At 42.8% G+C, this 25,011-nt stretch overlaps 1 protein-coding gene across 2 annotated transcripts in view; it reads right to left on the reverse strand.

The window, feature by feature from the left end:
- Positions 1–25,011, reverse strand: part of LOC138510440 (phospholipid-transporting ATPase ABCA1-like) — a 2,356,352-nt gene that overhangs the window by 1,697,565 nt on the left and 633,776 nt on the right. For both annotated transcript variants that reach the window (XM_069626098.1, XM_069626099.1), the window contains exon 9: positions 18,614–18,818. In XM_069626098.1, the coding sequence (XP_069482199.1) occupies positions 18,614–18,818 (205 nt within the window). The remainder of the gene's footprint in view (positions 1–18,613; positions 18,819–25,011) is intronic.

Consider the following 25,011-nt stretch of genomic DNA (forward strand, 5'->3'; position numbering starts at 1 on the left):
ATAACACAATATTATGACTAAAACAGCTGGTGTCTTGCCCCAGATTGTGGGCTGGGTTTGTTGCACAAGGGAGATATTCCTCCATAACTAGCACCACTAGGGCGGTGGTCACTGCCGTATAGTTAAGGTGAAATAATTGTACACAGACATTTCTCAAAATTCTATTGCTAATTACTTTTGACTTACTGGGCAAGCTTGGATTAAATATTCCCCAATAAAAGGCTTGTCACGATACCCCAAATTGGACATTCTGGGAAGAATTTGACAAAGTTATTAAGAAAAGAAAAGAAATGCCATTTTTGGTCTACTCCCATTAATTTTCCAGTGCAGAAGAAGTGCAATTTGTGGGATGCTGTAGCGCAAAAAATGCTGGACGGATGTGGACCAAACAAGAAACAACCTGGGCGCAAAGTGTTGACTTAATTTCCATCACTAGTTTGGGGCAAATCCTTCCAGTACTTTTAAAAACATTTGATGGGTAAGTGGGTGCTCCCGGCTCCCGAAATGTTTTATATATCTTTATGGTGCTTGGCAGAAGCTTTTCAGAAATGAATATTCACCATCTTGTTTTTCCATTCATGCAAGTGATTTTCATGGTAATTTCACACACAAATAAAGAACATTTGACTCACTGGATGGATGTGGATAAAAGTTTGTCCGAGGCCCCTCAAAACTGAACAATTTGGCAGACATTCGTCAAAAGAACACAAGGTTATTAGGAAAAGAAAAGAAATGCTGGTTTCGGCTTAGTCACATTCATTTTCCCATACAGAAAAAGGGCATCATTAGAACACCCATGGTGCAAAAACTGCTGGACAGATTTGGATTAAATAAGAAATAACTTGCGCTCGAAGATTTGACTTAATATCTGGGACAGGTTTGCGGTTAGTTTGTTCAGTAGTTTTACAAATATTTGTTGGGGAACCGGGTGTGCCCTGCTCCCAAAAAAAATAGCTATATCTCTTATGGTGCATTTCAGCAGAGGGGCTTTTCAGAAATGATAAGCCACTATTTCTTTTGTGCTCAATGCAAATGATTACCAAGGTAATATTGGGGTAAAGAGAAAAAGAAACGTGCTGAAAAAGCTATTTGGAGGAGGAAATAAGAAGCAATTGCATTAAACTAGAGATAGGGAGAGGGAATGATGATACCATGTACAATTGGAGTGTTATGGGTAGTCTGGGAAGCCAATCATAGTTTGACATTTTTTATATTATCAGGGAATACCAATGGAATCTCGAGAGGTTCCCACGGCTACAATGGAAGAAGCGCTTGTAAAAGAAAATTCGTCACACGAACAAAAGAATGTAAGGTGATAATTGGAGAAGGCCAGGGAGAGAAACAGCAACTGATGGTAGAGAGTTGAGGGCATGGAAAGAGGAGGGGGCACTTGGTGAGTGCCCAAGAGGACTGGGAAGAGTTTTTGATTTTCAAACATTTTCCTAATTTCGGGGGAATATCGCAGGCATGGGTAGTTCATTGCCATTATTGGGGAACTATTGGGGTAATCGTGCGGGAATTGGACGAGAGTGGTCACATCAAGTAGGCAGGGGTTAATGTGTTTTTGTGGCATTGGCTGTAGCCATTGCAAGTGGCCATAGCCAGTGGGCCCCAAACAAACATTTTGGTGCAACATGTACTGTGTCCATTGCTGAAGGCTATGGCAAGTCGACACCAAAGAAACTTTTTGGTGCAATTTGTAATTGGCCACAGCCAAAGGTTGTTTCCATTAGCCATGGGGGAGCACATCGCTAGTGTGCTCAGAAGAAACCTATTGGTGCAACATGTACAGTGGCCACGGCGGACCAAAGGCTATGGGCGCTGGTCATGGCCAAAGGCCATGGCTAGTTTGCCCCAAAGAAACATATTGCTGTAATATGTATAGTGATCTTAGCCAAAAGCCATGGCGACTGGGCCCAAGAAATGCATTTGTAGTGTGCCCAAAATAAATTATGGTGTAACAAAAGACATAAAATTCTGTGGATAAGCTTTAGCTAAGAGAGAGTTAATGTGATCGTATTTAACCTGAAAAGAATATAGCAACAACACCTTTGAAATTCAGTGAAAACATATCTGTAAAGAGAGAGTTAAGGTGATCAGATTTAATGCACAAAACACTTCAAAATTTGAGTCCACTTTAACTTTCAGCCCCCTGTTGTGCAGCGAATGACCACAATGATGACATCACAAATGTGTTGTAACAGTGTGTGTCATAGGACCTTGCGTTGTAGCAGCGCATGTCGAATGATGGCATTGTACAAGTGTGTTTCATGGAATGTGTCTGGTAGGAGCATGTGTGGAAGGAGTGTGTGTTGTCAGAGCATGTGTTGTGGGAGCATGTCTCATAGGTGCTTCTGTCATAGATGCATGTGTCGTAGGTGCATGTGAGAGCATGTGTTGTATGTTCACGTTATGTGCAGTAGGTGAATGTGTAATAGGTAAGTGTGTCATAGGAACATGTAAGATAGGAGTGAGTGTTGTAGTAGCGCTTGTTATAGCAGCACATGTTGTAAGAGCACATGTGATAGGAACATTTGTTATAGGATAGTATGTCATTAGAGTGTGTTGTAAGAGTGTGCATTAAACTTTGTCATAAGGGGGTGGGTGGTAGGAATGTATGTCATAGAAGTATGTGTCTTAGGAGCAAGTGTCTTAGGTGAATGTGTTGTAGGTGCACAAGTTGTAAGTGCATGCTGTGTATATAGTTCATATGAAGAGGGTACATTAATTTCATCACCATAAAACTAATATCAAAGTTAGCTCTGACTTGCCATTAATGTTTTTAGGATATGTTCATTATGTAATGTAAGAACCGTAAAATTCATGTGCTCTGTGGACAGACAATATTGGAGGTGTACATTTATTCCATCACCTTAAATCTCACATTAAAGTGGGCTGAGACTTGAATTAAATGTGAGTTTTTGGGATATGTTAATTATGTAATGTACGCGGTGTAAAACTCATGTGCTCTGCGGACAGTTTGTATTGTAAGTTTCCATTTATTTAATCACCATAAAACTGACCTCAGTGTCAGCTGTGACTTGTCTTTGATGTGAGTTTTTAGGAGATGTTTATTTTGTCATGTACCAGCTGCAAAACTCATACACTCCCTGTATGTCATTGCAGAACATGTTGTAGATGCCTCTGTGCCAGGAGTATCTGTTGGTGGAGTGTGTATTGTAAGAATGTGTGTGGTAGGAGCAGGTATGAAGGCAGCATGTGTTGTAGGTGCATGTGTCATAGGTGCATGAGTCATGGGTGCATGTGAGATAATGTGCCATATGTCCACATGTGCAGTAGGTTTGTGTGTCATAGTAAAATGTATGATAGGAGTGGATGTATGTAGGAGCACTTGTTATAGCAGGATGTGTCGTAAGAGCATGTGTCGTAGGAGTATGTATTATCGGAGTGTTTGTTATTAAACTGTATGTTGTAAGGGTGCGTGGTATGTGTGTTTCCTAAAAGTGTTTGTGGTAGGAACATGTGTCATAGAAGCATGTGTCATAGGAACATGTTTCTTAGGAGCACGCTATGTGTACATTTTGTATGAAACAGTGTACATTTATTCCATCACCTTATAACTGACATCAAAGTAAATGCATACGCTCTGTGGACAGTTCGTATGGAAAGTGTAGGTGTATTCCAACACCTTAAACCTCAAATTAAATTCAGTTGAGACTTGCCTTTAATGTGAATGTTTAGGTAATGTTAATTGTTTAATGTACGTATTGTAACACTAGTATCCTCTCTGGACAGTTTGTATTGAAAGCGTGCATTTTTTCCCTCAACTTAAAACTGACATCAAAGTCCACTGAGACTTGTCTTTGATGTCCACTGTCCACTGAGACTTGCCAACACCCTTGACACCCTGGCCCAGTCATAAGGATGTGCCTGAAACCTGCCCCCAATCATAACACCTGGTACGAATCTGAACTTGCAGACCAAAACCTTAAGTGCAGGGTTGCAGAAAGGAAGTGGCAAACTTCAGGTTCACCCTCTGACAAACTGGCCTGCCGCCTGATCCAGAGTCACTACAAACTCTCCATCCATGCCAAAAAAAGGTCCCACATTCAGGGACAAGTGTCCAATGCGTCCAACAAGAAGGCTGAACTCTTTGAAATCGGCAGGGATCTTGCCAACCGATCCACAGTATCTTCTGCCCCCACTCCTTCCAGGCCCTTTGCAATTCACTCGCCTCTTACTTCATTTCCAAAACCCAAAACATACTGAACAGCCTTGTCATGCACTCTTGCAACCTAACCCACCTTCCTCTGCCCCCACCACCTATCCTACTCCTTCTCCTCCTTCGCTCGTGTCTCATCTGAAGAAGTCACCAAAGTTGTCAAATCAATTAAGGTTTTTTCCAAACAGGTTGCCTCATGCTCTTCCTGAACAATCAAAGACAACATCTTCTCTCTTGCCACGGTTCTTTGCTGATCTCTGCAACCATTCCTTTGCTACTGATTCTTTTCCATCCTCCCTCAAGCACTCTCTTGTGCGACCCCTCCCTAGAAAATCCTCTGCAGACCCTTCCTGCCCAGCCAACTACTGGGGGAAAGTGCTCAAGAAGTTGGACCTCCCTCAACTCAAATCTCATATCAAACTTGTTGGCAGTCTACAAGACCACCGGTCTGGATTCGGAGCATCTAGAGCCATGGAAACTGCTCTTCTGAACACCTGTGAATAACTGCTCGCATACCTTGATTCCAACTCCCCCACTGTCCTCATCCACATTGATCTCTCGTCGGCATTTAACCCCAGTGAACCATTCCATCCTCATAAAAGGCTTCATGATACCCTTAGTATATCAGATCCGGTACTGGACTGGCTCACCTTCTTCCTTACCGACCATTCCTCCAACACCATTCTCTGGCTTTCTCCTCCCCTACTTCCTACTCCACCTGTGGCGTCCACCAGGGCTCCAATCTCTTGCCCTGGATTTTTAACATATACCTTTCTCTGGTGGCATGCCTCTTTTCCTCCTTCTCCCCCAGCTTCCAGTGCTACGCTGATGAGACACAATCCTTCTTCAAACTTCCAACTGATGCCCTTGCACATTCCTTCATCCCTGACTGCCTCACTGCCATCCAGGTCCGGTGCACTCCAAGTGACCTTTGCCTAAATGCCAGCAAAACAGAGATTCTCCCTACTGGGTACCCTGCACTCTACTTCTTCCCTTCACTCTGGCCTTCCTCCATGGGCCTCCCCCCAACCCCTCCTCTGTAACCAGGAATTTCAGAGGCATCTTCGATCCCTCCCTTTCCTTCATCTCTTATATTCAGGATATTGTCAAGAACCCCGCTTTCAGCTCTTCCTTCTCAAAAGAACTCTACCCTTCCTCACCTTCCCCCAGACACTCAATGTTACCCATGATCTGGTTCTCTCCAGGCTAGACTATAGCAATAGCCTCCTCCTCAATCCTCCTGCATCCACCCTGCGCCCCCTCCAGCTAACCCAGAATAGGACAGCAAGACGTATCCTTGGCCTCAAGCCCAGGGGCCATATCTCTCCTGCCCTGCAAAGCCTTCACTGTCTCCCAGTCTCAGCACGGATTAAATTCCAATCCCTCTGTATCATCCACAAGTCTCTCGGGCCGGGGACCACTCTATCTTCAATGCTTCCTGACGAAATACTCCACTTCTAGACTCCTGTGTTCCTCTGACACCAACTCCCTGTGTTTGAAGCGGTTTGCTAAACAGAGAGCTGGTGGTCGATCAATTTCCTCAGCAGGCTCCCTCATTTGGAACAGCCTCTCACTCCCTCGGCGTCTTGAGCAGGACATCCTTAAGTTCCAGAAAAGCCTCAAGATGTTTCTCTTTACCCCTTCCTTCTCGTCCTCTCTTCCCTGCTAATCATGCAGTAGTGTGACTGATGTACAGGGCCCTTATGTATCCTCGGCGCTGACCCTCCCACATCTCTCATCCCATTCACTGCCCATTTACTGCACTAACTTGGCTCACCCTTCCCACGGGAGGTTGAACTTACATTCTTCTATTCTGAAGCACTTCACCACGAGCACTTCTCCATTAACTGCACAGCACCTATGCCTTACTCCCCTTCGACCTGCACTTGCACATTCTGAAAACTCACATGGGTAGGTTTGTTTCCCCTACCTGTTAGTCTCACTATTTGTTTGTGGTATTAATTCAATTATTTATCGTTGTTGTAATTCATTGTCGACCTCCCCTGTCCCCACCCTCAAGTTCAAACCTGTTAAGGCCTTAATGTAGAAATCTGATATTTTGCAGGCACAGGAATATATTCTAATTTGTTCATACAAGCATTTGAATGTTATTAAGAAAAGTGCATATCTTACTCTTACAGAATAGAAATGTTAACAAATATTTGTTCTTCACTGCAAAGTTTTGAAGAGACCATTCTATGGGTTAGCCTTTAGCAGCAGCCACTGGTGATCCTGTTGGAATTAGGGCTACCCATTTAGCACAGAAGAAACCCAAACTACTTGAGCTCAAGCCTGTTGTATTATGAAAGTGAAATGATGCAATGTATAAGCACACTGTTTAATGTATTCTTTGTAGACTTTTAACACATAACAACAGCTGCCTTACTGCATATATGTAAATTAAATGTTTGCTTATACCGTATTATTGATACAATCAGCATGAGTAATCATAAATAAATGTTTAAAAAAATAATTTTGTATTTACATTTTTCTTTTTTTTGCTTTCTTTGAGACAAGAACCCCAGCATGTTTCTCCCTGTTACCAATTTCCGGATATTCTGGATGCAGATGTTTCTCTATTTAGGGTATCACTGCCTGTACAAGAAAACAATTGTTTGCTGTACTCCTAACACAGTGGTCTTAGTGCAAGCTGATCTGACACAGTGGCCAGAAGCAATTGTGACCTTTGCACAGGCTTCTCTGCAGCATTCGATATTCTGCGTGCTGCGCGACGCCTCCAGGAAAGAGCAGCTATGGTGTCCCCAGGCTATTAGAGCAAGGTAAGTTGATACAGCAGTCAACAGAAAATGGGCCCGCCATCATCATTATATGAGTGTGTGTTTTGACTTTGGCTGACCTCGACAATAAAGTGACCGTTTATTTTTACAACTGTCAATAGTTCAAAATGATGTATCAGAAATTAGTCATTAGTCACTGGCATGTGTTTGACAGTAGCTCGTCAAGGTCTCTCATTCACAGTCACTAGCGCAGCTATCCGTTTCCAACCACACGTGCTGTGAAACAACCCACCTCCACCTTATTGTGCCTGATGTGGGCTCGGTAATACATTTATTTATTTCATTTCAATTCTTTTTTATAACACGCCTAATACCGTACCTGAGTTTGGTTTCTAAGCACGGATCTTGGATTCAAACCTCTGTTGCTTCCAAAACCAGCGTGTTGCCCCTGTGGTATCCTCCGTTCACAACATCATCATCATCATCTTACCTTGTGTGTTGACTGTGGATAGATATTCTTCCTGTGTCTTCCCCAATTATGGTGCTGCTTATTTTTGTAAATGTCAGTTGGTCAACATGAGAACACTACAATGGGCCTCATTACGACCCAGGCGCTAATGGGTTAACGGCGCCGTAAAAGGCTGCGGTGCCGTTAACCTATTAGCGCCTAATTACGAGGTCCCTTTGCGGGACCCGACCTTAACGGCTGGTGTAGACCAGCCGTTAAAGTAGGGTGCCGCAAAGGGACCTCGGTGCTAATTACGGTGCCGCAAATTGCGGCACCGTACTTAGCGCCTTCCCCATTCCCATTGAGCCCTATGGGGCAAAAATGGGAATGGGCAAGGGCCATGGCGGCATGGGGAATTACCGCCCCCCCAACCTCGGAATGGGGTGGTAATTCCCCATTCCGCCATGGCGGACACCGGCATGGACCATGGTGCTAATATCGCCATGGTCCTCCGCCTGGGTCGTAATGGGGCCCAATGTTTCTACCGGGTTACAAGGAATACATCTGAGTCTAAAGCACCTTGAACCAAGCCACTGGTCAGCCGGACCCCTTGCTGTACCAATACTGTAATGGGTCATCATCCATTCCCAGGCGTCAAGTGTTCACTAAATAGGCATACAGGAGCATTGTGACATTGTGACTGATTGCTCTCTCTTCCAGTTAATAGCCCATCAGTATTCAATATGCCTGAGACTCACAGATTATCCTTCCTTCAGGATGTGCCTGCACTACTTACACATTTTTCAACAAGCATCATCATTGTATTGTCTATTGATGCTGTGATTTGTGAGGATAACATAGCTGGTGTACTTGACAAAATTTGGGCTGGCTGGATCCATTCATGATGCCTGCCATTCTTCTCCAATTGATGCTGCAAGAGTTAGAGCAAAGCATCCATGCACACTTGCACAGTATCTCCTCGATTACTGCAAGTTTAACACCTCAATACTGAAATGCTTCCACTTTTACTTTGAAATGTGGGCGAACAAAGGAATCTAGAAGGTGCTCAACTTATTGCTGGGTTTCTCGCCTAGTCTACCCCAGTACTTTGTTCCACCCTGACCACCTCCAAACCTGCACTTGCCCTACCAGGCTCCCTCCCCCTGTTCTAGCCTGGCACGCCCTACACCCCTACTAAGCCCAATCCAGCCCCGTCCTTACACTTAGTATGTGAACCCTTATTCCATGAACTCCCTGCTTCCCCTGGCACTTGTCCACCTGGCCTCCTGGAGCACTCGCCTATCCCAGGGGCTCTCTTGACCCCTCCGTCCCTAACCTCCACCAGTTGCATACTCTCCACTCTTCCCTTCCCATTTTAGCATTAACGCATTCCGCTCTGACAGGCAATCCCCACCACTCCCCACTCCCCTCCACTTCCTGTTACTGCACTTGCATGGCCTAAGTGACACAAGGCCTAGTAGGACCTTTTTTTGCTCTTCATCCCTGTCCCTCCCAACCCTCCTTTTTGTCTTGTGGAGCCTTGAAACATCATTTGCTGTACCCAATAATAAAATTAATATACATGTTTAAATCCAACTGCCTAGGATCTCCGAGCAAGGTTTAAAGAAGGTCCATCACCAAATTTGTTGAATCGGCAACTGCCAAGGCACATACTTAAATTGTTAGTCAGGTTCAGCTGAAGCAGGTACATCAGCGGAAGATCCACATTTAGGGATGCATTTTGACAACCAATCCCTTATAAGGTATTAATAGAGGCCAAACTATACAGAGTCTCTGTCACTGACACATTGTTAGAAATGTCCCATCAGAGCTCTGCTCTGGGTGTTGAATATTATTGCACTTCTCCCACTGCCTGTCCCACATGAGCAAAGTAGAATTCAAGTGTGTGTCCATTGATATATTCTGTTACTGCTGTGGAAAATAGTAGTGCAAATATTCCAAGAGTCTGAAAGCTCTCCTTTAAAATATCTTTGATCGCAGTTCTGATATTGGGTACTCGTAGTCTGCTTTACATGTTCAGACATCTGTCTGTCTGATGATTCTCCTTCTTCGGACCTCTTTTATTCCTCTGGCTTTCATCGGTTTTTGGGGCTCTTATTTCAGGCTTTTCTAGGTTCCTTCTGGACTTTGGGTACATGACTTATCACATTTTCCATTGGTCCCTAATGGAGCTTAGCTCCTTTGACCTTATGGTCACACTGTGTGCTTCAGGATTCACAGATGGTTTATTTACAGACTTTACATTACAGTGTTAATAATGGACCCCTGCTTGGACCTCAGGTGCAGAAATTAAAGTGGGCCTTCTTTCAGACCTTGGTCCTTTAGAGGTTATTAAAAGTCTTCTCAAATACATCTCCTTCCAGGCTTCCTTCCAAGGCTCAAACTTCAAGATAGTTTGATAGATCTCTTCCTAAACCTTGTACTTCACAGGTCACATCACAGGTCACTTTACAGGTCACGTCCTAGAACTTGGATTCCATAAGCCCCTTGTGTTTTACATGTCTCTTCAAAGAATTTGGGTTTCAAGGGCAACCTCAAATACCTTGGGTTTCACAGGTCTCATCCTATAACTCAATCTGTACTTGTTGCTCATAGGGATTTCCCCCCCCCACTCTGCTTATGAGTTCCTCTGTCAGGCAGACAATATGTTTCAGGGACTCTTGTCATGGGTTGGTCACACTCCCTTCACTCTTGGGTCTGCTGGTGCAGGGTTAGGATGGTGTCCCCTGAGCTCCTTCAAGAGGATTAGGTATGCTTCTACTTGTTCCTCTCTTGCCAGCCCTTCCCACAGCAGGTTGTTGGCTAATATATTCTAGTGCTCTGCCAGAGTTTTCTAAGGTCCCACAGGGTGAACTTCCTTCTGGCTCACCCCTCACGTGTAGTCTGCATTTGTATCAAGACCTCTGGACCATGTATGTGCCTTCTGCCATGCCTGGATGTTTCTCCTTATCTCAATAGGCCCCTGTTCCCTTTGTATGAAGGAAACTGATGCTGATCCTAATTGCATCACTAGGGATTCTCCTTTTCCTCTCCTTAACCATATATTTTCTCACCAGCTGTATAGTTCTCCCAAAGGGGCTGGTCTCCCTATTGGTTATCCAAAGGTGGATTTTTTAATTCATTAAAACTATGGAGTTGTCTCATTCTCTCCCCATTTAAACTGTTTCTTTTTATGGGGTCCATAGTACCCTGTAATTGGTTACCTGAGATCCAGACCAAATTGTCCCCAAGTGGCTCCCCCAAAGTGTTGAATGTCATTGTGGCGTTCACCGCGATCTTGTAATCGCACAGGATGAGGAACATGCAGCAGCCTGTCTCTGAATTGAGGCTGCCCTTCTTACTGCAACTGATGAACCTGTGGGCTCCCTGCCATCTCTCCAGGGATGGGCTGTGCTTGGATGTGTAGGTCAAGTCGATGCCACAATCAAAGCCCTGTTTGTCTCTCTCCCATGTCTTTCCTGTGACACAGAGTGAGGCTGTACAAATGTTGTCTGAAGTATGGTTTAAGTTCTTCCAGGGTCACCTCCTACAGTTGAAACTTACAACAGATGTATGCTTGCCCAGTTGTCAGTTCTACTCTTTCTTGAACAAAGGTATATGTTTTGTTGGGCCCAAAGTTTGCCCAGTCTTCTTCTAGAGCTATGCTGTGGTTGTAATCTTTATGCGAAATACGAGCTAAAACAACATGGTGCCGGTGTGCAGCCATCTTGGACATTCATCTCATATCACTGTAATGAAAGTCTACATTTTTCGTGGGCTCAGCAGCGTAAACACGCATCCCGGCAGCGAAGGCAAAGCAAGGACACATAAATATTGTTGCTGAGTGGACTTACTGTAGAAAATAGTTATTGTATTGTCCACCAAAGGACGAGCCAGAGAGGCAGTCGGAGCACAATGCAGGTGCGTGATAAGGGGTCCTGGGAGAATGCAAGGAGAGGGAAGCTGGTTTTTTCCACTTTCAGCTGGTTTTTTCTACTTTTTGCTCCCTTCCACTTGTGATCTGCTCTTCGGCCAAGGGCAGTCATAACTAAGAAGGGCTGGGTCATGCGCACATAAAGAGAAGAGGTTTTTCCTCTGACAAGACAGTTAGACTCTGGACCCCCCAGGGTGATGCAGTACTGCTGAGAAGGAGTACGCTCTGCTCCAGACCCCATTATTGCACGTGATCCCTTTGCCTACCTGCTCTGGGACTAAGCAGTGTTCTATGGGCCAAGATGAAGGTGTCTTCTGCTACATTATTAAGCGTGATGAACTCTTTTTCCATGTTTCTATATAATTGACTATATGTGTATTTTGTGTTTGATGTGCTCACATATATAAGGTGTGAATAAAGGGCCTACAATTAGTCATTTACATGTTTTACCATACCTAATGGTCTAAGTGTGATTTCTTGCCTGTCTGAGTCCGATTACTTGTTTTGCCAGGGGCCGGGGAGCGGTAAGTCTAAGGCTCTCTCCACGGGGCCGAGTAAACGCAAAACCGTGGTATAGCATTGAATCTAGCTGGCCTACGGAAACTATCTCAAACCACTCGTGGGTTGGCACATCAGGCAGCGGCTGGAGCAAAGTCATCCCCGTTGGCCATTTTCCTCCACATGTTAGACTAGGGGGTTCTGGGAACTCAATACCTGAGGGACCGGGGACATTTGATTTATTGTCTGCTGCAGCAAACCTCAATGAGAAATTACTAGGCCTAGCCATGCTATATCCACATCCTCCATCACTTCTAGATGTCAACTCTCCTGTAAATTCTTCCCTGAATCCCTTGCAAGCACACCTTTCCCCGGTGCCAAACTACATAGCATGCTTTCCTCATGAGTTACTCAGGGGCCACATTTGGCTGTTAGATCAATAAAAGGCCATCCAATTTGCTGTAACATCCATGCAGTGAATGCTCTGACCACTGGTCCACATGTCTATGCAACATGGAAATCTTACCCCACAGACTGCTGTAGTGCCCACCCTACTGAAGCCATAACCTTGTTGTACAATTTTGGTACCGCTTTGCGAGAGAGAAAGCATTAGCTGGGAAATAATGTTTTCCAGAAAAGTAGGGCAAGTGTTCTCTTGGCAACCTTATGTCCAGGTATACTTTGAACAGGTGCTGTCTTTCATGGGACTTTGAATATTTCTGGCCATGCTGACACACTTCCAACAAAATAGGGATAAGTGCTATGCACCACTGGGTTGCATGGGGTAGTGTTTGGAGACCCAATCCAAGCATTGACAAAGCTGCCATAATTTCAGAAGGGTAATTGTTTGGACTGATGAAGGTAAGCTGCTTCTGTGTTGGTATGTGGAGGGATGCACCTCATATCTTTTGACTTCTTCCAATGCCTGTGCATATTGCAATACATATATGATCACATCCTTGTGTTATTCAACTAGTTCCATGCCATCCCCTGAAGCTCTGTTTTCTGGCAAAACGTGCAAGTGGCCATATTCAGTTGCTGTTCATTCTCTGTTAATTGCTGTCACACCTTTGACTTTCCCTGTGTGCTAACACACATACTGGGCTTACAATGGCTTCATAGTGTTGGCAGGGGTGTTCCTGGTGATAATCTGAATGCCTCATAATGATGTGATGTGTTTCCTTATCTGTAACAGGAAAGTTGTTTTACAAGGAGAGTGTATGAGGGGATAGGCACACTCAATTATAAATACTACAGCCTCTTCATCTGTAGTGTTATTCTCGTCTTCCTCATTACTGGTGCTTTCCATCAGCAATGCTTGTCCCTGTGTGGACTCTGTTAGATCATAGCCTTTTTAGTCATTATCCTCACCCATCATATTATCGTCATTACTATCTGACCTATTACTGGATGATTTTGATATCTAATTGACTGAATAATTGCTTTTATTGATCTATATTCCAGTGCTATTTCTGTTTAAAAATGATTAATTATCAGTTTTGTTTCTCCTGCGAAACAGTTTATATCTATGTATGTAATGGTTAATGGTATATTCTACCAATAAACCTAATAAAATACATTTTAAAATAGTGGATGTGGGTGGTGGGGAGGGAAACCTGGGACTTTCATTTTCCTCTAAGGTTCAAGCACTCCACATGTTGTTCTACACTCATCTTCAGTAAATATGGCAAGCCACCTCCACCTTCTGCTCTTTTGACAATGGACAGAACTGAAAGTTCAGCTTTCTCTATCAGTCTCAATGGATGATGATCATTGTGATGCAATACAAATGCATTTCCTTGTACTTCTCCAAGTACCCTAGAGTGACTTGAAATGAGTTGTGTAACATGAGATGGATGGAGAATATCTTCAATTGACCACATGAAATTCTGATATTCATGTATTTTTTTTTTTTATGTATTGTGTCTTGGTAAACAAAATTAGACTTTTCACAAAACACGATATTTCAGACCATACAATACATTTAAACAAGTATAAAAACTATATCTGTCAGCATAAAAAGAAACAAATCTAAAGAATATTCCATACATATTGCCTCATTATCAATCTTATCCTTCATCTCAGTTACAATAGAATCAAATCTATAAACTCATTCCAAAATCTAATTGAATGTTGGTTATCACACTGATACATTGCAGTCAAGTTTCAGCAACTTGGTCATGAATAAACTCCAACCAGATTCAAATCTTTGAACAATCTCACAATTTCAATTATCAATGAAGTTTCATTACCTGAGGCTAGCCTTTCCCAGATACATTCGATTTCTAACCACCAGTCATTGTTTACAAAATGTCACAACCTAAACAGACTCCTTTCTAAGGTCCCCACACAAAATACTGAGGACTGGAGCCCTCGCATAAATTGCATATTTTTTTCCCAATTTCCTCTTTTTGTCAGTTATATAGAATTTCACGGGTAGGCCGAAGATTGAAATGAAATCAAAACAACTCAGACCTAGAGGTTGGGTCCGTAAATGTCCTCAAATGCATAGGGAGCCAGGCTCTTGGTTTATCAATACAGGTCAGTGATGGATACACCATTGAAGAGCGCTATTGTTCCAATACAATCAGCCCTTTTTATGTTATCCTTTACTTTCGTAGGATTATGAATAAAGTCCAATTCCAAACAATCGCATTCTGTCAAAATCTTTAGGAACACCGACTAAGTTATTTAAATTGGTTCAAATCACCCTGCAAAGCAAAGGAAACATCTTCATACAGTGACAGATGAGGGTGAACCAAAATTAATCTATACAGAGATAATCATCTCATTGCATCCACACTTTCATGGACTGTAAGCCTAGTTAGTACCTAAAGCTGGCTATTGGTACGCAGTCTGGAAGAAGAAGAGCATGCTTCCATAATTTACCCTCCAGTCTCTCCCAATCTAATAACTACAACTGGGGATTTGCATGTAAACCAAATAATAATGAAGGTGTTACCTTACCAATATAATATCTGATGACTGGGGAGAGAGAGAACTTACAAAACATATTCATGATTTTTTTCATGTTTGAGCCTAATTGAAGTATGATTGCTGTCACATGTACTTTAGTGTAAAAAGATCTGACTGCAGAGCTCAAGTATGTAACTTCTTTAGTGATCTGAATAATTTGATCATCCATACACGAAGAAATATGCTTGGTGATTTTAAGCTGACGTTGAAAACAGAATTTTTGACTGAAGGGGGTTCATCCTTAGGTCATTTAGCCTAGCATATTCTTCAAGCGCATTCAATATTCATTGAAGACCGATCTGGGTATAATCAAGTAAAACAATATCGTCCGCATTGGCTGTCCAATTTATTTTAGCTTTCCCAATCTTTGGACTAGCCGACACCAAGTCTTCCAAGCACTTTTCTCGATCAGATAGGTAAAGATTAAAGAGAAAGGGGGCGACAATGCAACCCTGTCTCACCCCCCTATCTATACTAATGGCTCGAGACAGTTTTCCTGTTTTGTCCAACCTTATTTGTAATTGCGAGTCCTTATGCAGTTCGACTAATATGGTGAGTAGATTTTCAGGTAAACCCCACCTTCTAAGGTTGTCCCAAAGATGTTCTCTATTAATGGTATCAAATGCTTGTGATGGGTCAATCAAATCCCTATATAGTGGGTGCCCTCCTTTACAGAATGACCCGCTACAAACTCTGCTCAATACTAGTCCAGTTAATGAAGTCCAGCGACCTCTACAGAAACCTGATGTTTGGACAGGATTCCCTTCAATTCTGCCCACTTCTCGCGATCTTTAAGAGCCAGGCCTGCAAATATCTTTCCATCAGCGCCTAAGAGAGAGAGATTGGATGGTAGTTTGAAGGAGCCGAGCGGTCCCCCTTTTAAAAAAGGGGTATGACGATAGCCCTTCTCCATGACTCAGGAAGTTGTTTACTGCTTATTATCTCTGTAAAGAGAACAGCCAGCAAATGCAACCAGAGATCAAGATCAGATTTTAAGATCTGATTACTCAAACCATTTGGGCTTATGGCTCTAGAGGCTGAAGATTTTTTTATTAATGCTCGTATCTCGTCTTGCTTGACATTGAGCTCCCAGGCTACCACTGTAATGGATAGGCCCTTCAGAGCCTTCACTTCTCCGTAAAGTTTTAGGAAGTGCTCTACCCATACTTTTTCTTGAATGACCCCATCTTGTATGGTGCTCTGGGATATATTGAGTCGATTATTGACCAAAAGTTGTGCAAACTTTTCTGAGTCATTGCTTTCAACATTAATTCCCCATCTTGTTCAATGGTGCTTATTGGATTTGGACCAGTTTCTATAATTATTTTTTAAGGTTCTAACATCCCTCAAATAATCGTGCTTGACATTTTTGTTTCTTTTCAGCACCATCAAAGCCTTCCTCAATTCCCTTTTTTCGCCCTTGTTCTTTCATCAAAACAATGGTTTTGATTAACACTGATTTTTTTAGCCTCCTTACACGGCCGATTTGAATCTCAGAGAAACTAATTTTTTTGGATCACAGAATATTTTTAAATCATTTTCATTCAGTGAATTAGTTGTATAATTGAGACAATTGATGAGATCCCTTCCACCTCTCTGAAATTGACTACTTATTTCTACTTATTTCTCTCCAAAAATCTGTCTGAACAATGCATGCATTTCTCCATCATTATTGGGCACCTAAGTGATAATGAGATCCTGGAAGCAGTTTTTGCTCAACCAACAGAAACTGAGGAGGAATTATATCCACATGGGTACGATGTTCTTTCATTATCAGGCATTTCAAAGCCTGCAATTTAAACATGTTTGACAGCTCATCAAATCCCCCCTCATGCACCTATTTTAACTATACCCAACCCCCCCAACCACTTATCTGCCCTTTCCCAACCCCCCAAAAATTCGATGAACTGTCAAACACGTTTAAACTGCAGGCTTTGAAATGCCTGACGATGAAAGAACATCGTACCTATGTGGATATGACTCCTCCCCAGTTTCTGTTGGTTGAGCAAAAACTGCTTCCAGGATCTCATTATCACTTGGGTGCCCATTAATGATGGAGAAATGCATCCATTGTACTAACAGATTTTTGGAGAGAATTAAGTAGTCTATTATAGAGTGACACTCGTCTCTCTTCCAAGTAGGAGCAGGGGGAACGTCACGCCTGCTGTTCCCAATCCTGGCATTCACCAGAGCACACTACAATTGTTACTGCAGGAAGGAAAGGGCCACAAACATCTCTGTCGCCAACTATGACTCAAATGGGTGCTGACTTGTTGTTCCAAATATGCCCACATTTCTGTTAACCAGCTCGCTAAACTCTGCTGATCTTGCACAGCAAAAGAAGGAGAGCATGACTCTGCCCTCAAGTATTCCTGACTCCTCCTGCTTCTGCTCTCAGGTTAGCACTGGTGGTGCATGTCTAGTCCATTCAATTCAAGAATCAGATGCTGCCTGGTATGTAACCTGCCACCTTGATTCTCTACTGATCTGCCCCAGCAAAATCAGGCAAGCGTGACTCACTTACTAGCTGCCCTGAGGATTCCTGAGGGATTCCTGGATCCTCCTGCTTCTCCTCATGTGCGTCACCCAATGACATGTTTCTCATTCACTCACCTCAAGTGCTACTTGCCTCATGGATTCTATGGAGATGGATCTCGTGTTCTGTACTGAGTCAAAATCCCAGAATGTAAGCAAACACATCCCTAAATCTGACTCTCTGACTCACTCACAGTCACTCATTACCTCTTCCTGCCTTTCTTACTGCAACTACTCTATCCACCTTGCAGTTCATTTACATTTTCCCTTCCCTAAATACCCCAAGCATGTCTCCATAAATTATGGTTTGCCTCACTGCTAGCTGCCAGAGACTGAATAGGAACTCCAACAAAATGAACCCCTTTAAGCCAAGTGGTTGAACACTCGACAAGTTTAGAAATCTGTATCTTTAAGAATCCACTAAAATAGGGTGATCTGAGTATTCATAGCTCCCCTGGTGTTTGTCTTGTCCATTCTCTTCAAGTGACATTAACTGATTGTTTGCCACCTGCCTCCTTGAATCTCTGATGCTCTGTCCTAGCAAAACCAGGCAAGCATGGCACTGTCACAATCTACCCTCATGGATTCCTAGCTGTTCCCTCTCCTACTCTAATGTGTCACCTGATGGGACGTTTCTCATTCAATCACTTCAAGAGATAGGGACGGACTAGTGCTTCACTCACCCTGCATCTCTGCTCCTTCCTTCCACCACACTCAGGAGAGTGTGACTCAACCAAACACTGCCTTGGGGATGGTCGATTGCTTCTGCTTCTCTTCCAAAGTGTCATCCTATCACATGTGTCTTCTTCAATCACTTCAAGAGATAGACATTGAAAGATATTTTACCCACCTTCCATCCTTAAAATTCACACTCTGACTGGGTCCTAGTATCTTACTACCTTTCTTGTCCCTACTCCCTACAACTACTATATCACCAATCACATTTATTGACACATTCATCAAAAATCCTAAGCCTATCTCCAGCAATGACCTGCTGCCTCTCTGGAGGCTGCTTAAGACTGATTTGGAGCTCAAACCACTTGTTCCCCTTTCTTTACATTGTGGGGCTGAAGTTCAGAGAAACTTTCCAACATGTGTGTCTGCAGTTCTTTTAAGAATCACATAACATTTAGATGATTCAAGTTTGTGCAGGAATGTTTGTCCAGACCCAGTGTCCTGCTTGGTGTGTTGATGACACTTGCGTGTACATTGGCGCTTGAACCAAATATTAATTTAAAAAAAATGCAAATGAGGGTTGGAATCAAAACCATTGTTAAACAGAGTAATGTGTCTAATCCTACCAGTGACGTTGCTTGCAGTGCTGGAGACATTGTTACTGGTTCGGCTATTGACAGATGTGCTCCTCATTTCACTTCCTGTTTTGCCTGATGAACCACACAGTATCATGTTCATTGAGGCCATTATGTCAGCAAATGTGTTTCCTGGAGGTAACTGGCCTGATGAATTTGATGGTTTCATAGCATCAATAGACTTTAACACAGGCATCTGAAAGATGAGAGAATCATTCCATTAGAGATGGGTGCAAGAGAAACATGCATGGCATATTACAACCTTTCCTAGTAGAGAAATAACCATTGGGCACTTATTCTTCTAAAACGCAGCAATGCAAAGTCCCAGAATGGGCAGAATACGCGACAGCATATTCAAGCGGGTCGAGGAATCTCGCCCTAGGCAGGCATCTGAGGTGGAGTCAGACTTAGTGTACCACGGGTTTATAAACTCCCACTGTCTTCTGTGAAAAAATAAAATATTAACATTACAGTGAATTTTACCTGTAAGCATTGGTACTCTATAAACACAGGATAATTCCAGAAAGTGCCATTCAACTTCTTGAGGAAACTGTTCAAAGATTCCACACACATGTCTCAATCTGACTGGGGGGGTTAATGAAGAAGAATATGTAGATGTATTGTTAGAGAGGCTATATCAGTTTAGTATAGAGCAGACATTCATGTTTTCATGTCTAAATGTAATAGGTCTCACAAAGCCAGGAAGTATGGGCACAAAGAAGTCTTTCAGCTGCAGTGAGAGGGCTGATTGCTGCTGGTATGCCTGCTATGCCTGCTTTGCTGTGTTATGACAAGGGATGATTGGCTGAAACTTTGTGATGAGATGCAAATATCCATGGAAAATTGTTTCTAACAATAATGCCAGAATGTTAATGTCTTTAGCAATAGTACTGCTGTGGCAATGATTTCTCCAAAGCAAAATGAACCAAAACAAATTTTGGGAAAGACCACCAATGAAGAAATAAAGCCTGAATTTTCATGTGTGTCAGTTCACCAGAATGTAGCCGGAGGCTACCATATAAAGAAAAAGGCTTTGAGGATGAATCTAGCAATGGGCGGAGGGTCACGTTTCTTGAAAAAGTGTACGGCTCAGGCATTAAACATGATCCTCCAGGTTCAATAATTAAATCAAAAGCTATGCCCAAATGTGGTGCTGCTTTATGGGGTTTCATGAACATTTCTTTGCTACAAACCTTGGAGAACAATGTATTCAAGAAATTGCTAGGGCTGCCAAGATTTGCCTCCAATCATGCAGTCAACACTGAATTGAGTCAGACCTACTTGGAGGATGAGATGTCACTCGAGCCCATGTTTCATTGGTTACATCTATGGTCTATTCCCATGGCAGTCTTGACCCAATGTATTATTGTTAACATTTTATCGAGGGGTGCTCTAATGAATCCATGCTTCAACCATGCTTAACGCTTTGTAACACAAATGAATTCTCAATTGTATTTCCTTTCTACATCAATTTTTAAATAGATTAGGCATAAAGATCTCTAATCACGTTTGAAATATTTGGTTGAAGATAATAGAGGGAATACAGACATTCTAAAACCTTTTAATCATAGATTTATCTTATTGGCAGCTAATACGATTCAGGGTGACCTTTTATGGAGTGAGAAGTTATCTGACCAGTGCGTAGTTACGTGGGCACATTTACATTGCATTCCAATAAGAGCAATAATTGCAGAAATGTCATACTTTCTGGCCAAACAAAATTGTTTACTGGGCTCAGAGTGATGTGAAGATTTGTTAAATTGTTTAGTTTTTTGTCCCGCTTCCTTGCATGTTAGGAAAGAAAGCTGATAATGGACTTGTGTTCATTATAATCATCTTTATTTCCTAACTTTTATTGCACTATGAATGTTTATGAATTGCACTGTACTTGTTATATGGAATCTTATTTGTGCAATAAACAATATTGTACAAGTCAGATTTCATGACACTTAAAGATACTGACATCAGAAGTAGTGATGGAGCAGATTAAAAAAAAGCTTAAATAACATAATATATATACAATACTTCAGACAGAATAACATTTTAGTTGCCAATAATATTTAAGCTCAGTTATTGCCTTGTTATGCCATAAGAGAGGCCATAATATGACAGGCAGCAGCACTTATATAAGCCAGGGGAACCCCCTTCATATGACAGTAGAGTTGCATATGGTCAATTGCAGCCGGCCCAGGCCAATCAAATTCTCACACATCAGGTGTAGTCATTATTTGGCCTGGATGAACTTCCTTGGATGAACTTTCTATGGGTGTCCTTGAGAACCTCAAATATCATCAGAGAGATTCCCCCTATCTCAGAAATGTACTGATGAGATTTTGGCATGGGCAAATCCCAGGATGAATCTTGCTGCAGATTCCCAAGTCTCCCATTGATTCATGGCTACCGTCAGGAACCTAGAACCTTAGATCAAATCTTGAGTTTAGACATCGAGTTCACTAAACCAGTGGGAGGCCTTGAATCACCTTAGTGATGTTTGAGGCTCTATAAAACGATAATGATTTTGCAATCTTCTAAAAGCAGTAGACCAGAACAGGATTACAACTGGAAGGTGTTCAGAGCATTTTGACACGTTTTGAGACCGTTGGTATTTGTTTTTTGTGTAGTTTCGAGGGATGTTGTTTGGTTGTTGTTTTGTACCACTTTGTTTAATATTAAGGGCCTCATCACGAGCTGGGCTGTAGCTCTCAAATGCGGTGGTAACGGTATTATTACCCCTGCATTTAAGGTCTGGCTCTATCACGAGTTGGGCGCTAAATGGGCTGTTTTACATCCAGCCTTTGTTGGTCTATGTTTTATTAAAGTCCCCCAAATAAAAAAGGGAGTATTTCTATGTTTGTATTGCCCTATTGTTTCTTTTGAAAAAACAAATGAGATCATACAAATAGTTTAGTCTCCCTTTTACCCACCCCAAAAACATAGTAAAATACAAAAAAATTGGCTTTCTCTTTTTCAATTTTCCACTGTGTCTTTCATTTTATTGTCTTCCCATGAGTTTGTTGTTTTGATTTAACATTGTTGTTGCATGCATCTTTAGTTACATGGGAGTACTGTAGTGATGTTTAGAGTTGTGACTTGTTCCTTGGGTGCAGTTGGTTCTCTGTGGGCCTCATTATAAGTTTGCCAGTCCGGAAACAATGGTACCGGTAAGCTTGCTGGTACTGTTGTTTCTGAACTGGCAAACTACGAGTTCTGCGAGCGAGTGCATTTCAGCCCAACAGGTCAACCTGGCTGGCGGAATAGCACCCGCGAGCAGAACTCGACGGATGCACCGGCACCATTCATGAATTCATGAATGGTGCCGGTGCATCCGGCCTCCCCATTCCCATTGAGTCCATTGGGACTCAAATGTGAATGGGGAGTAATATTCTCCGGCGCCCGGGAATGAACAATTACTGGGTCCGCCGGCCGGGGCTGTAATGCCTTGGTAATTGGCCATTCCCGGGCGCTGGAAAATTCATGACTCCAGCACCAACTGTGCCGGTATTAACCGGCACGGCTACCGCCAGGGTCATAATGATCCCTGTGTGTTTCATTGATTCTGTGGGAATTTCTGGTTTGCACTCTCTGATTCCATTCTTGACTTTAGTTCCAGTCATGGTCAGGAATTAGGAGGGGAATGACATGCTTGCAGTGCTGGAAAGAGAAGAAGCTGGTAGGAGAGGAGGAGCAGACTTTTTCCTCACACTAGGAGGAGGAAATTTCCTATGACCAACCAGAAGGGTAGGAATACTATGCTGTTTGTTGGTGCTCGCTCACAAATATTAGCCATGAAGCCTTTCCTGGCTTCAAGTTGGCATGTCAGGCTGAGACACAGGGGTGGCCTCATACGAAGGGGGAGTAGTTTAAACAGAGGCAGGGCCATTGTAGAAGGTCTTAACCATGAATGCAGGGTGGGGACAGGGCAGACATTAGCTGTGGTTGAGCCTGCTAAGGATCTAGGAGAGATATGATCTTTGGTGGAGGCCCCCACAGAGGCAGAGCAGTCCCTACCTGTGGTGGAGCAGGATGGCATGATGTAGTGGAAGTGCAGGAAGAGGGCCTGGACATTTTCCTCTACTGGCCACCAGGGGGAGTTGCTGTAAGCACCCTAGAGGACATTTCATAAATGGACCTTGTCTGTGTGGAGACCATTTCAGAGGAGGAAATGTACTTGACCCAGTAGGTCGAAGGTGCAAAGGAGGTACAAATACTAGAGGAGCAAGAATTTGAGGAGATAGCACCAAACTGTGGTGGTGTCCTAGCAGGCGGTTTACCCACCTGAAGAATAAGGGGTGTGGGGGCACAGTGGAGGAGTCACAATCTGCACCTGCTATTGAAGAAGGGGCATGGCAGACACAGGAGTCCTTCGAGACAATGGAGCAGGGAGCAGAGGCATGCCACTTACATACATCCCTTGTGGACTTGGGTATTGCAGTACTTCAACCTTGCAAAGGGAGACTGTCAAGAGTGACGAGTATGATGTTATTTTTCAAGGTGGATGGCTGCGACAAGAAAGTGAGGTAGGAGCAGAGAATCAAGGGGTACACCCTATTTTTAATGCCAATAACGAGTCAGATTCACCAAAAGATTTATGGGGCAAATTAGTCCTTCACCAACACTTAACCCAACAGAGGTCTGCGTGCCCAGCAGTGGTCAGGAAGACAGAGCTAGTACCACCCATGGCAAGGTTGAACTTCCATTTCACCATCAGGCACACCATTATAAGTAGATTGCAATCCCTGCACCCATCCAGCCTGCATAATGTGTGCCAGTGGAAAACACACATGTGGGTGTCAGCAGACCCATACTGTCAGTGTTCCCTCAACAAGTGGTAGGAGGCAGCATGCCAATGGCAGCACCCACATTTGGGCAGAATCTCTGGAACTCACTGATTAGGCATGCAGGCACGAACTTCCTGGTGCTTCTCAGCTGGACAAAATTGACTGCATCTCAATTGAAACTGCCATAATGAGGCATCTTTTGCAACTCTATAGTTCTCTTCTGTAGGTGGATGTATATAGGAAAGGAATGAGGCACACTCATGGGACCTCAACTGTTCTCTCCCAGAGAATCCCTACAATGGAAAGTGTCAGTACTCTCTGGGAAATTCTGCGAATTTAAGCAGCTGGTTGCACTTTGCGGTAGAGCATATGGGAGGGTGGCAGCACCATGTAGAAGAGTCCACAAACCTTTGCAAATGGATGAACTTTGTGTGAAGGCCTGGGAACCTTTGAACGTACCCTGACATAACAATGTTAAGACTGAAAAAGAATACTTGCCCAAAAGGCAATAGAATATTATCATTAGCAAGTCAGCAACTGGTAAGCTCCATTGAGTTACTACTACAGAAATCTGTTTTCCTACCACATTCACTACAAACCAGCCTGCCCCACCTTTCAGGGCTTGACAAGATACTGTCATCATGTGTACTGGTATATGAAGTGCTTGTAGGTTTTCATAAATGGCTGATTTCTGTTGCAGCTGGAGACACTAGGCACTCTTACAATAAAAGGTCTCTCTGACTGTACACTCGCTGGTGACAGCTTCGTGCTTCACAAGCAATTTTCACACGCGCCACAGGCAACATGGACCAATTGCTGTATCCGTAGTGTACTGGGATAGCAACCCTTTCCACAGTTGAAAAGTACAACGTCTGAGAAAACCGATCAAATTTTTTAGGGGGTTTAGAAATATATATATATATATATATATTCAGTGAACAAACTTTGTTAAAGGGACGTTATGGTTAAGTTGCGCTACTAAAAACTTATGAAATTCAGTGAAAAAACTTTGTTAAAGGGACGCTATGGTTCCAAGTAAAACCGAAAAACCCTTGAAATTCGCCAGTTATGGTAAGCTAAGCAACCATAACTCGCGCCACCACCGTGCACTGCTAAGACTAACACCCACGACATCAAAGATGACATCACAAATGTCATTGATGACATCACTGATGACATCACATATGTATGTACTTTTCATGAAATATGTGTACAAGGGATTCTTATTATAATGTTGCAAAAAAGTGTCAAGGATCATTGCAATAAATATCATACCCTAATTAGTGCATTGAAGGATGCATTGATATAAATAGCATTCTATTATGGGGTTCTATCTAGTATACTAAGCTACTCATGCAGAAACATAGCATTGTGTGCAGCGTACAAGATGAAGGTATAATATTCGTAATGTTAATATGTTGAATAATGAAATGATAATTGTTTTCTTAATAGATTTTTGTGTACTGTGAAATATATAATAAGTAGCTAATAAAACCCATGTATTACATAATTGCATTACTATAGACAAAACACAAAGAGACAAGAACACATACCAATATGGGTATATACAGGGAAAGTGAAGTTAGGAAAAAGCACAAATAGTAGCAGAAA

This window comes from Ambystoma mexicanum, chromosome 6p, assembly GCF_040938575.1.
Source record: "Ambystoma mexicanum isolate Mex_15411 chromosome 6p, UKY_AmexF1_1, whole genome shotgun sequence".
NCBI classification, from domain to species: Eukaryota; Metazoa; Chordata; class Amphibia; order Caudata; family Ambystomatidae; genus Ambystoma; species Ambystoma mexicanum.